The sequence below is a fragment of the Cuculus canorus genome, chromosome W (assembly GCF_017976375.1).
Source record: "Cuculus canorus isolate bCucCan1 chromosome W, bCucCan1.pri, whole genome shotgun sequence".
NCBI classification, from domain to species: Eukaryota; Metazoa; Chordata; class Aves; order Cuculiformes; family Cuculidae; genus Cuculus; species Cuculus canorus.
In genome coordinates, this window is record NC_071440.1 from 1611466 (window position 1) to 1625349 (window position 13884).

At 44.2% G+C, this 13884-nt stretch overlaps 1 protein-coding gene across 2 annotated transcripts; it reads right to left on the reverse strand.

The window, feature by feature from the left end:
- Nucleotides 1-8884: 8884 nt before the first annotated feature.
- LOC128850254 (transcription factor BTF3-like) lies at nt 8885-13261 on the reverse strand. Of its 2 annotated transcripts, XM_054053251.1 has the most exons (5): nt 13193-13261; nt 10546-10659; nt 10141-10342; nt 9442-9504; nt 8885-8931 (listed from the first exon to the last, which is right to left on the reverse strand). In XM_054053251.1, the coding sequence occupies exons 1-5, from the start codon at nt 13259-13261 to the stop codon at nt 8885-8887; spliced, it is 495 nt and encodes a 164-aa protein (XP_053909226.1). The 2 variants fall into 2 exon arrangements, with proteins under 2 accessions (XP_053909226.1, XP_053909227.1); XM_054053252.1 differs by lacking the exon at nt 9442-9504.
- Nucleotides 13262-13884: the final 623 nt, after the last annotated feature.

Consider the following 13884-nt stretch of genomic DNA (forward strand, 5'->3'; position numbering starts at 1 on the left):
GGAATAAAAGAATCATAGAATAGTTGGGGTTGGAAGGGACCTTAAAGATCATCTAGTTCCAAACACCCTGCCATGGGCAGGGACACAACCCACTAGCTCAGGCTGCCCAAGGCCCCATCCAACCTGGCCTTGAACACCTCCAGGGATGGGGCAGCCACAAATTCCCTGGGAAACCTGTTCCAGGGCCTCACCACTCTCATGGTGAATAAATTCTTCCTAATGCCTCGTCTAAATCTGCCCCTCTACAGTTTGTACCCATTCCCCCTCATCCTATCCCCACAAGCCTTTGTGAACAGCCCCTCTCCAGCTTTTCTGGAGCCCCTTCAGGTACTGGAAGGTCACTATAAGTTCTCCTCTGAGCCTTCTCTTCTCCAGGCTGAACAACCCCAACTCTCTCAGCCTGTCCTCATAGGGAAGGTGCCCTCTGATCATCTTTGTAGCCTTCCTCTGGACCAGTTTCAACAGCTCCATGTCCTTCTTATGTTGAGGATTCCAGAACTGGGCACAGTATTCCAGATGAGGTCCCATGAGAGAGGAATAGAGGGGCAGAATCCCCTCCCTCCCTGCTGGCCATGCTGCTCTGGATGCAGCCCAGGACACAATTGGCCTTCTGGGCTGCGAGTGCATGTTGCCGGCTCATGTTGAGCTTCTCATTGACCGGCACCCCCAAGTCTTTCTCTGCAGGGCTGCTCTCAAGCATGTCATCCCCCATCATGTACTGAAAACAGGGATTGCCCCGACCCAGATGTAGGACCTTGCACTCGGCCTTGTTGAACCTCCTGAGGTTCTCACAGCCCCACTTCTCCAGTCTGTCCAGGTCCTTCTGGATGAAATCCTGTCCTTCCAATGTGGCAACTACACCACTCAGCTTGGTGTCATCTGCAAACTTGCTGAGGGTGCACTCAATCTCGCTGTCTATATCACTGATGAAGATATTAAACAGCACTGGTCCCAGTACAGACCCCTGAGGGACACCACTCGTCATGGATCTCCATCCGGACTTTGAGCCATTGACCACTACTCTTTGAATAAGACCATCCAACCGGTTTCTTTTCCACTGAACAGTCCACTCATCAAATCCATATCTCTCCAATTAAGACAGAAGGATGTTTTGGGGGACCATGTTAAAGGCTTTACAGAAGTCCAGACAGATCACATCTGTTGGTTTTCCCGTGTCCACTGCTGTGGTTACCCCATCATAGAAAGCCACTAGGCAGGACTTGCCCCTGGTGAAGCCATGCTGGCTGCCATTAATCACCTCCTTGTCCTCCATGTGCTTTTGCATAGCTTCTAGGAGGATCTGTGCCATGATCTTCCCAGGCACAGAGGTGAGGCTGACAGGTCTGTAGTTCTCAGGGTCATCTTTTCTACCCTTTTTTAAAATGGGCACAATGTTACCCTTCTTCCAGTCACCAGGGACTTCTCCTGACTGCCGTGACTTTTCAAATATCATGGGGAGTGGCTTGGCAACCACATCAGCCAATTCCCTCAGGACTCTGGGATGCATCTCACCAGATCCCATAGACTTAGACATGTTCCTGTTCCTCAGGTGGTCACAAACCTGATCCTCCTCTACTGTGGAAGGGGGTTTAGCCCCCTGGTCACCATCTTGCTGTCCCACGACCCAGGAGGGGTGAGGAGAGTGGTTATCAGTGAAGACTGAGGCAAAAAAGTTGTTGAGTACTTCAGCCTTCTCCTCGTCTTTTGATATGAGGTCACCATTCCCAACCATCAGTGGGGGTACATTCTTTTTAACCTTCCTCTTCTGATTGACATACCTGTAAAAGCCCTTCCTGTTAATCTTCTCTTCCCTTGCCAAGTTCAGCTCCAGCTGTACCTTGGCCTTCCTGACCCCATCCCTACACAACCAGGCGGCCTCCCTATACTCTTCCCAGGTTCCCTGTCCCTGCTTGCACTGCCTGGGCAGTTCCCTCTTGCTCTTCAGTTTAACCAGCAGGTCTTGACTCGGCCACACTGGTCTCTTCCCTTCACTGCCTGATTTTCTACCTCTGGGGACTGAGTGCTCTTGTGTTTTATGGAAAGCATCCTTGAAGATCTGCCAGCTCTGTTCCACTCCCTTGTCTCGGAGGACCATGTCCCAAGTAGCTGTTTAAGTCATGTGGTGTGCAAGCTAGGAGGAGAACCCCCTTGCACCCCAGCACTGGAAATAAACATACCTGCTTTATAACTCATTTTGGGTTATAGGGTTTGATTCCGCAAAACAATTTGGCACCCCAGATGGGACTCCCTCTCTGCCCGGCTGCAGGATTGGTGGGGAGTGGGACATTCTAAGGCGTGCCCCGGTAAGTTATTTCTCTGGAGAATCTCCCATCTCTACCCGATCGGGGTCAGATCGGGGCAGGCCATCCACTAAATATCAGGGAACTCCCTTTCCTAACTGACTCGATGAAACTTTGCAAAGCCTCAAGGGGTCAGGCACATCTCTTATTAGGGGAATAATTTTGCCTGGGTTTGCTAACATTAGCATCAGGGCATACATCAACTGCAAGCAAGCTGCCTTTTGTATGCTTTCAGTGATGTGGCCGAGCCCAGGAGTAGGGATCGCAATCACACCATCCTGCTCTGAAAATCCATTTCCTCCACCTCAGCAAAGTATTGTTTGAATCACAAAGCATGGTGCTCCCTCATGCCCCTGCAACTGGGTGAGCTCCTGCAATTCAGCTAGCTCCTTTAAGGCATTTGTTACAGTAGAGGTTTCAGACTTCTCCCCATTATTAATAATAATTAGGGGCTGAAGTTTGAAATCAGGATCTACATCAAGAGTAAGATCAGGTTCTGCCACTCCCTCATTAATAATAATCAGGGGTTGGAGTTCAGGATCAGAATCCAGAGTAGGACCCGATTTCACCACCCCCTCCTCCCAAAAACAATGAGCCTCATGCTCTGTACTGGAAAAAAAAGTTTGCCTGCCGGGCCCCACACCCACGGAGCAACTGCAATCTCAGCCTCTCCTCACGTGCATAAGCATCTTCTAAGCTACCTCACAAAATTTCCTTTGCCCTTTTCAGATCAACCAGTGCCTTCTGTGCTCTCAGCAGAGCTGCCCGCTCTTCCTCCAGACCTGTCCCCAATGCCTCATTCACCCTTTTCAACACTTCATTTTCTCTCTCAGTTTTAAGTTTCTCCAACCTCCCTTTCTGAGCACCGCCCATGCAGCTGCTGCCAGGGCTCCAAGTATCACCAACAATGCTAAAGACAAATGGGAGCAATACAAAGAGGGCACATCCCAGGGAGCCATCATAACCATGTCAGAAATCACAGTTTTCTTTCACTCTGTCACCATTACAAACAGACAAACCCTGCTCGCTATGTCAAAAATGTCACACCCTGGGCCCACAAGGCACAGGCTCGTGTCCAGGCCTGACTGGAGGGGGGAGTTCGTTTATGTGTGCAGCAATCCAGAGGTTGACAAGGTCAGGGTGAAAATCAAAAGCAATATTTATTCTGGCTCCAGCAAACATAAACATACCATAATACTCGGATGCACAGCCGAGATACGGGGGTGCAACTTCCCAAAGTTACAGGAACAGATCCCAATCTGTTCAGAGCACAATCTGATCCCTGAACACAACCCAGGTCACTCGGATCCAATCAAACACACACATCGTAACGGAACAGGAGGGAGACGGAGAAAGAGCGAGAACAGAAAAGGAAAGAAATCACCACATCGATGGACAGCAGCAGTTCCTGGGGAACACATGGTCACAGCAGCAGCTTCTTCCAGGCTGCATGGTCCAGGCTGGTCCGATCAAAGTGATGGGTGAGAGGGGGAGAGCATGGGAGTGAGAGCCAGCCTGCTTGGTTCCTTGCAAGCTCTTTAATAAGGCCTATCCAACCCCCACCAGCACGTGTTGGGGTGATCTTGCCACATGTGTCCCTGGACTTGGCACTGGTGAGGCCACACCTCAAATTCTGGGTTCAGTTTTGGGCCCCTCAGTACCAGAAAGACATTGAGGGGCTGCAGCGTGTCCAGAGGAGGACAACGGAGCTGGTGAAGGGGCTGGAGAACAAGGGTTACAAGGAGCAGCTGAGGGCCCTGGGGCTGTTTAGTTGGAGAAGAGGAGGCTGAGGGGAGACCTCATTGCTCTCTGCAGCTCCCGGGAAGGAGGTTGAGGTGAGGTGGGTGTCAGTCTCTTCTGCCAAGGAACAAGGAATGGGATGAGAGGAAATGGCCTCAAGTTGTACCAGGGGAGGTTCAGATTGGATATTAGGAAATATTCCTTCATGGAAATGGTTGTCACGCATTGGACCAGGCTGCCCAGGATAGTGGTGGAGTCACCATCCCTGGAGGGAGTTAAGAGATGTGTGGATGTGCTGCTTAGAGACATAGCTTAGTGGTGGAGTTGGCAGTGTGAGGTCATCAGTTGGACTCAATCTGAAAGGTCTTTTCCAACATAAATAATTCTATTATTTTCTGTTCTCTGTACAGTCAGCAATAATATCCCTTTGGTCAGCTGGGGTCAGCTGTCCCGGCTGTGTCCCCCCCCAGCTCCTTGTGCACCCCAGCATGCTCGCTGGTGGGGTGAGGAGCAGGAAAAGCCTTGGCTCTGTGTGAGCACTGCTCAGCGAGAGCTGAAACATCCCCGTGTTATCAACACTCTTCCCAGGACAAATCCAAACCAGCACCATACCAGCTACCACAGAGAAAATTCACTCTCTCACAGCCAAAACCAGCACAATTGGTTAGGATTTCTTTTTTTCCTTTGAAGGTAATCACATATCAGTGTGAAGCTATGCATGCTTTTTTGCACTTTTAAGTGTTAGAGATATAACTTATTTGAAAATGTCTTGGGGCCAATGTACATATTCCAATATACATTGTATACAATTTACCTTTCACTCTTGTTAGCCTAAATAAGGGTTGCATATGCCACTTGGGAACACGTATGGGAAACTTTTGAATAAACATTCATTTTTCTGAATCTCTAAATTGATCTTTGCAGTCTCAGTAAAGTACCCATTCTTATTTTACTTTAATACAGTTTAAATAACTGAAGCCCATATTAGTATACATCTTTAAAAGAGATCATTTTTTGTGTTCTTGCTTTTTGTGTCTAAAGTGTTCAGGTGAAATATGTCCTCCTTGCAGGCATGCTTTTTGGTTTGGTTTTCACAGAATGGTTTAGGTTGGAAGAGACCTCAAAGCCCATCCAGTTCCATCCCCTGTCATGGGCAGGGACACCTCCCACTGGATCAGGGGCTCCAAGCCCCATCCAACCTGGCCTGGAACCCCTCCAGGGATGGGGCAGCCACCACTGCTCTGGGCAACCTGGGCCAGGGCCTCACCACCCACACTGTGAAGAATTTCTTCCTAATGCCTAGTCTAAATCTGCCCCTCTACAGTTTGTACCCATTGCCCCTCATCCTATCCCCACAAGCCTTTGTGAACAGTCCCTCTGCAGCTTTCCCGGAGCCCCTTTCAGCACTGGAAACTGCTCTAAAGTCTCCCTGGAGCCTTCTCTTCTCCAGGCTGAACAAGCCCAACTCTCTCAGCCTGTCCTCATAGGGGAGGTGCTCCAGCCCTCGGATCATCCTGTTCCAACAGTTCCATCTCCTTTTTATGTTGAGGATTCCAGAACTGGACACAATCCTCCAGCTGAGGTCTCAATACTCCAGATGAGGTCTGTTTTGGTTCTTTTGTCTCTTTCAGTTGTTGAGTACAGTTACAGTCTGTTGTCTCTGAGACATTAGAAATCTGAAGTGGTCTCAATGACAATGGTCTCTTCTCTTCCTCATTCCCTCCTGCAATTCCTAGGTTTCCTCAAGCTTTATGATTACACGGCATAAGCTGAAGCATCATGCCGTGTAGTTATTTGTCATTCAGTACTCGCAACACTCGCAACACAATTCATACTTGTAAGAATGTTCTGTTTTCACATTTATTTAATATTTCTCACCTGCAACCAAATCACTAAAGGGTAGCCAGATACAAGATCATCCATGGATTTACTTCCAGAAATCATGAATAGATTCTCCACTTAAAATTTTAGAACAAACTCCAAATAAGCACTGCTGAAGTCAGACACTCACTACATGTGCCTTCAATTTCTTTGCCCATTTTCCTCTTTTTTGGGTCGGGGTAATCCTTTCATGTCATGTGTGTATCTTTTATTAGCACCTTTCTGTTATTACAGGAGAGGTATCTCACTGGTAGTCTGAAGAACTCTTTGTTTAAATACTCAGTTTCCTTAAATGATTTAAAATAAGTTGAGGATGATGAAATTCCTGTAAAGTATCTACAATAAGGCATTAGTAACAAGGTTTTAATCATTACTCTTCTGTATAGGCATATGAAGATTTACAGTGCTGATGAGCAAAAGCAGACAGGGAGGGTTTGAGAAGCTAAAGAGTTAGAAGGACTTAGTTCATCGTAAATGTAAGCTAACATCATATTAAAAAAGACATAGCTCACTGCAACTCGTGTTGTTCGCCTTGAAGACCCTGAAAGTTGATAATGAAGGAGCCAGCTAGCAGAAGTTTACTGATAAGGGGATTAGAGTGCAAGCCCCAGCAGAAAGCTGACTGCATCTTGTTCAGTGGCTTGGAAAGCAACCAGAATGGGACTGCACCTGCGTGCAACCCAATTTCATGGATAGTTCACGAAGAAGATGAAGGTTTCTTCATCCCTAAAACCCCGGCCCACGACCATCAGGAGGCACTGCACAAGCACAAGACTGGAGCGAACTTTCCAGAACTAATTATAATATGAAGCGAGGATAGGTTATGAATATGTAGTAGGTGCTTATACCTATGCATGTTTTTACACTATAAGTAGCTGCTTGTTAAGCTATACGGTGTGCAAGCGAGGAGGAGAACCCCCTTGCACCCCAGCGCTGGAAATAAACATACCTGCTTTATAACTCATTTGGGGTTGTAGGGTTTGATTCCGCAAAACAGTGCAACTTTCTACAAAGTAGTCCACAGCCTTAACTATGCAACATTCAGTCTTGCATTGTCAGTAAGTACATCACAAATCTTTCTAGGCAAGGTAACTACCAATACCTTTAAAGTCACTGAAGTAATTAATTTTAACTTTTATTGCTATTAGGTGTTGAAGAAGAATATTGTACATGCAAAATAGGATCACTGAATATATTCTTCCCGAGTAAAAATTGCATTAAGAGTTTTAAACATAAAACATTCAGATACCAGATGTTAGCTGATTAGACCTCTACAAAACTGTCTATTTATCATGGCAAGTATGTAGTTTAGAAGGGAAGTCTGTGCTGGGTTGACCTTGGATGGATGTTAGCTGCTCTATCACTCCTCCTCCTCAACTGGACAAGGGAAAAAAAATATATCAAAAAGGTTCATGGGTTGAGATAAAGACGGAGATCACTCACCAGTTACTGTCATAAGCAAAACAGAGTCAACCAGGGAAATTCATTTACTACCAATCAAATCAGAGCAGGATAATGAGGAAAAAAACCAAAACAACCAACTTAAAATATCTCCCCCCAGGCTCAACTTCACTCCAGACTCTTCTACCAGGCAGCACAGGGGGGCAGGGAATGGGAGTTGCAGTCAGTTCATCACACACTGTCTCAGCTGCTCCTTCCTCCTCACACTCTTCCCCTGTGAGGTCTCTCCCATAGGAGGCAGTCCTCCACAAACTGCTCTAACATGAGTCCTTCCCAGGTGCTGCTGTTCTTGAATTGCTCCAGCATGGGTCCCTTCCATGGGATGCAGTCCTTCAAGGACAGAGTGCTCCAGTGTGGGTCCCCAACAGGGTCACAGGTCCTGCCAGAAAACCTGCTCCAGCGTGGGCTCCTCTCCCCACAGGCCACAGGTCCTGCCAGTACCTGCTCCAGTGCTGGGTCTCCACAGGGTCACAGTTTCCTTTAGGGCACGTCCACCTGCTCTGGCATGAGGTCCTCCCCAGGCTGCAGCTGGATATCTGCTCCACCACAGACCTCCATGGGCTGCAGGGGAACAACCTGCCTCACCATGGTCTTCCCCACTGGCTGCAGGGGAATCTCCGCTCCTCCCCTCCTTCTTCCCTGACCTTGGGGTCTGCAGGGCCGTTCATGCACATTCTCACTCCTCTCTCCAGCTGCTGCTGCACAGCAGTTTCTACACCTTTTTAAACAGGTTATCACAGAGGCGCTACCACGGTCTCTGATGGGCTCAGCTTTGGCCAGTGGCAGGTCCTTCTTGGAGCAACCTGGAACTCTCTGTCCCACATGGGGGCACCTTCTGGTGTGTTTTCACAGAAGCCACCCCTGTAACAAACGCTGGCACACAAACCCCATACAACCATAAAGTAATTCTAGAATACAGGTCTATTTCTTAAATTCCCTGGGTTAAAAAGTGTCTTAGAAACACAGTGTATGCATTTGACCTGTAAACATCGGGAATTCACCGATAAAGTCTAAAATGCTTCATTATGCACCAAAAGTTATTTTTAAAGCCCATTTTCTAACACAGCAAAAAAGAAGATGCTGTGCAGAAAATCAAGACCTTTTATGATTGTTTAAGAGTTATGGCCAATTTTTTTCCTGCTTTTCTGACAAAAAGTCACACCAAAAATTTTATTTTATATTTTTATTGTATGCCAAAGCTCATTAAAGATGAGGTTTTGATTGTATACAAGTTACTCAAAAATTGTGTCTAAGCAGAGATTCATTAGCAATCTGACTACTTATCTCAGAGCATAGGCTTGTTCAACCAAGGCACAAAAATAATATTGTGTACAAGCAATAACTGAAAAAGAGCTGCAGGTTCAATGAGTTTCCAAATATTACAAATCTTGATATCTCATCAGGAAAGAAAAATAAAATAAAATAAAAGCAGTCACAAAATAAAATAGCAGCTCCATGTAGCTTTTTCAAGTTTTAACTCTATTCAGAAAGCATTGCTTAGGTCAGTTTGCCTCATTCTTTGAAGCTTCATCAAAGTTTTCAACAAGATCTAGAAACAGAAAAATGTTGAAATTTAAGTTTCACCCACTTCTGCTTTGCCAATTTCCTCCGCAAAAGTTCTATTTCATATCAAGTGCTTACAAGGCAAAAAATATTCAGCTTATGAAACACAGACTAAATAACATCCAAGAGCTTCATGGCTCATTCTTCTTGTTTAAACAAGTAAGTTTTAGATGGTTCATTATAAAGTACAATTCTAAGAGCATTTAACTTCATACCCACAACTGGGCAAAATGATACTGAAAAGATTTCTTACCACTCTCCATAATGAATATTAAATAATTATCTTAGCCATAGCTATTACTCCTACACAAGACAAAAATGCTAGTTCAAACCAACGATCCATTTAAGTCTCGCATGGTGTTTGAAAACAATGCCACAATTCTATAACAGTGAGGGACTAGTCAATACTCTTACTGTCCTTGGCCCAATGTTATGCTGCACATGTTATCTCTGCAAAATTCACTTCCTTTTCTCTCCATTGCATGCTTGTTCTTACCTGGAACTTCATCATCATTATCATCATCATCATGAGTAGCAAGTGGTGCTTTTCCATCCACAGCTGCAAGAGTAAGCAGTTCAAAAGCATCAGTTAAGTTCACCATAAGCATCTTGATTACAAAGCTGTTTTGCTTTGTGTTTTTTTGAAAACATTATCGATGAGTCCGAGCTAAATGGCAATGCTCTATCCAGTTCCCCTACTGAATAAAAATCTACAACTAACCCTTTGTTACTGATAATACTCAAACAGCCCAGCTGGAAAATTAGATTCACGTTAGTTTACTAGTCACCATGTTGGTTCTAGATAGAATGCCTTGCATGGTCATCTTTTCATCGTTTCAAGTAGATTTTGTTTTAAAAAACTTAACTCTCCCAAAGTAACTCTACCAAGCTTTACTGAACTAGGTACATCACAATATGGTACCCACATCAAGAAGTAAACTACTATGAAATCAAGTCTGGCTACAACTTTCTAGTCCTAGACCAGCTGCAAGATATACTGAGAGACAGGTGCCTCTGCTTTATTGTTATATTCACTGTTGGATTTGAGCTATAAATAAGATCTAAGAGTTCCATTTCTTTATAAGCATTTTATAATATGCTTACAGTCTGTAAGACTGCACTGAATTTTGGTGCAGCTATAAAAACAAGCCACACATCAGCTGCCAGCATGAAATGTGTTCAAGTTTCAACTTACGTTGCTTGGGTAGGGCTTCTGCCAATCTCCTCAGACTGGTCAAACTGTCAGCTCCAAGCTGATTTAAGATGCTAGGAAGCATTTCTGTCAGCTGCTTTGTCTCAGCGTGGCCGGTGATAGTGAAAGTGTTAGCAGCCAGAGATGCCTGAACTTTAGGGTTATTGAAGTGAATGACTGTTCCTTGGTTAGTAAACATATTTACCTGCAAGAAAAAAAAAATTCAGTATTTCAAGCAGTTTAGCATGATCTTTCAATTTAACAGGAAGCCAGCTGAATTTCCTAAAGTTCAATAAAGACCTATTGATAATTTACAGACAAGTTTAAAAAGTTACTTACCAGGAAAATTAGGCTTGATACATTTTATATTTCTATATAGAAAATCATTTTTCCCTTTGAAGCAATTACCTCTTCAATTCCAGAAATATTGTTGACACCCAGTTTCTTTAAAGAAAACTGAAGTTTCTTGTCATCTGCTGTAGCTGTTCTGTGGACAACCTTCTTCTTTCTGCGGGCAGTACCCTTTGCAAAAAAAGTTACAAATTAATATTTAAATAGCTCTTCACAAACTCTAATCCTCATGGCTGTATAACTACTCTACAGCCATCTACAAATCAAATTTGTATACAAAGTTCTATTTCTGTGTTACAGCGCACACAATCCCACCACTCCAACTGCACTTCAGCAGTCTTTCCCTTGCTATAAAGCCAGCATTGCACATTTGAGAAGTGTGAAATTTTAGGAAACAATACACCAATTCTTGTGAGGATTCTGCAGCATCCTACTTAGAAAAATTGCAAGTTTATCCTTGTCTGTTACCATAGGCATAAAACCGAAGACTGAGTGCAGTTTTCAGTAATTTCTGAAACCCATTATTTTTTCCTTAGATCATCTTTCTTAAGTTGTAGCCAAATTAATAGTCAGAGACCACAAAGTTATCAATATAATTAACAAATATGAGAAAACCCAAAACATTCATTTTTTAATTCCATCTGATGGACTTACACATACAAATCTGAAGAATGCTTATTTTCCCAAAATATTTCATAAACATATTTTAAAAAAAATACTTCTACAGAGTATTGCAGACCACCCCTGTTTAGAAAGAAAAAAAAAAAATTGTCCCATAATAGAAGATACCTATAACTACAAAAAAAAAAAAAAAAGTGTCATTTTATACTTCCTGGCACAACCATAAGGTTTCAGTAAGATTTTACATTAAATGTCTACTAACAGGTGAAACCAAGCTCCTTTTTTACACACTATAACTACTTATCTAAGTTCTCCTACTCCAGCTGTCTATCTGCTATGTGCTAGCAATAAGAAAATGTGTTGCTGCCCAGCTGTGTAAATGGTTGCAATACTTTTTGAGTCAACTGGCAGAAGTTAGAAAAAGGGCTGGACACTATCACCTCTAACATAATCCAGTTACAAACAACAAAAAAATGTTAATAGACAAATTCACATGAAACTAACACTTGGAAGACTACAGATCAAAAGCTTAGTTGTTTGTCTAGAGAGCTTGATGCTCATTCCCTGCTACTGTCAGGTTAGCACACACAGCTATTTGAAAACTACTAAAATTACAGAAATCGCTTAATTTAAATACCTTGACTACTCAGGAACTGAGTCACATAGGGGTTATGTTAACTCTCTCTGGACAAAGGACCTCTTAATAAATTACAAAATAGATGTTTTGAATCAAAGGCTACATAGGAAAATGCATCCCCTTTTTACCCATATTAAGTATGGATATCAAACCAGGCAACATGAATTTAATTTAAATGAACAGCTGCTGCTTTCATCTCCATAGATTCAAGCTTCAAAGGATTACAGGGTTTTAGTAAGCAAATTCCATCCTGATCATACCAAGGCACACTGTTCACACTCCTCTACCTTTAATATTAAAGAGGAGCATGTACAGCAGACCACCAGTGGAATGCTACAGACTCATCTGCCAGTCTTCTAAAAAGGTTTGGAAGAAATTACATGGCATTTAGCCTTATCAACATCCTACACAAAAATACCAAAATTCACATAAAGAAGTACTATGATAGTCCTCCACCTAAATATAATTATCTTATTTTTAAGATCTGCAGCCTTGCAGAGTCATAAAAATCTTCCAGCAGAGGCAATGTGCAACCTTTTCTCACAAGGAAGGAAAAAAAACCCAACAGTACAGTGACAAATGTTAAAAACCTCTATAGTCAATGCACACACACTGGTAATGCACACATAATTGTCAATATAATACAGTAGTTCTCTGCTTAACCAATAACCATACAAAGAATACACAAAATTACTGAATTAGTCCTAATGTAAGCCTGCCTAAATCTACAGCTAAAGGCAAAAACTTCAACAGAGGAACAAAAGCTACTGGAAACACTGTCAGCAAGAGTCCTGTTAGTTTGTATTTTAAAATACTGTGTGTATGTTTCCTTAGGTGTAAAGAAAATTACTAACAAATTCTTGCCTTAAAACCAAAACTGTAATTGAAATGTTTACTAGCACACAACTATATTCAACATACTCTTTTATTTTAAGTAAACACACAGTTACATGTATGAGGTGTCAAAATAAAAAGGTCTTCCAAGCATGTTATTCTACTATGATAAGAGTATGACAACTACAGAAATTCCAGCTTTATCCTAAAAAGAAAAAAAGCCACGGGCATCTTAAAGATTTATGATGAGAATTGGGAACATAGCCTTCTCTAATCTGTATGAAAACTACACTCTAGATCACTTGCTGTAAGATCTATTTACTTCAAATCTTAAGTGACTTCTAATATGGCCTATAAAAGAATATAGGCTACAAGTCAGCTATAATACAATAAACCCAAATAGAAAAGGCTAGAGGTTCAGCTCCTACATTCTGCTTTTACTGAACCGACTAGAGACCCCTGCAGCGGTACAGCTTCTCCCAAGGACGGTCCAACCAAGCTGAGAGCCCTTAGGGCTGCTCCTCACATGGGTTTTCAGGATCCTGCATTCTAGGCCCAGTGTGTGGGCTGAAACACATAATCTCGAGGGCACAGAGGAGAGACGGCTCTTACCTTGCCACCAATGCGCACTTGGGCCTGGAGCCTGGCGAGCTTTTCTTGGTTCATGATCGTTTCTTTCATCTGCGGAAGCAACGTGAACGCCCATGGAGAGCGGATCAGGAAGCACCCGGCAGCGCAGGCCACAACAAACCGGGCCTAGCAGTAAGATAGGTGAACACAAGGGGCTCCACAGCTACTTCTCACCACGCTCAAACCCCCGGCAGGAGGATACCCCAGGCCTGCCAGGGGAAAAGTCTGATCGCATGTAGCACCACCGAAGTTCGGCTCAGCTTCCCTCAGGCCCAGGCCCATAGCCGCCTCACCTTGCCCCAACCATCGTCACCCACTGACCCGCAGCCCTCGGCTGCACAACAAATACGCCCCAAATCGCACCCCACTGTCTCCCTTGTACCTTCTTGGGGCAGAAGCAGCGATGCCGGAGCGAGAGACGAGGGCTGTGAGGGCAGAACCGAGCACAGCACAGAGCACAGAGTGGAGCGAGATGGCGGCCGGAAGGGAGACACGCTGCGCTGTCGCTGCCTGGCCAGGAGAGGGCGCCCTCTGCGGCGGCAGGACCTAGAGGGGCGGAGCCGCCGCCACGGGAGGAGCCGGGGGCCGTAAGACAGAGTGGAGGTTGCTCTGTTTGTAGGAGGTGCTGGACTCCTGTAAGTACGCTGTGGTTCATAAAGCCCATTTTTTTTTGC

Coding starts and splice junctions, on each gene's coding strand:
- LOC128850254 (XM_054053251.1), bottom strand. CDS start 13,261: ATGAAAGAAACGATCATGAACCAAGAAAAGCTCGCCAGGCTCCAGGCC. Junction 10,343..10,545: donor ATATTTCTGGAATTGAAGAG/GTAATTGCTTCA, acceptor TTTTTCTTGCAG/GTAAATATGTTTACTAACCA. Junction 9,505..10,140: donor AGAAGCCCTACCCAAGCAAC/GTAAGTTGAAAC, acceptor TTACTCTTGCAG/CTGTGGATGGAAAAGCACCA.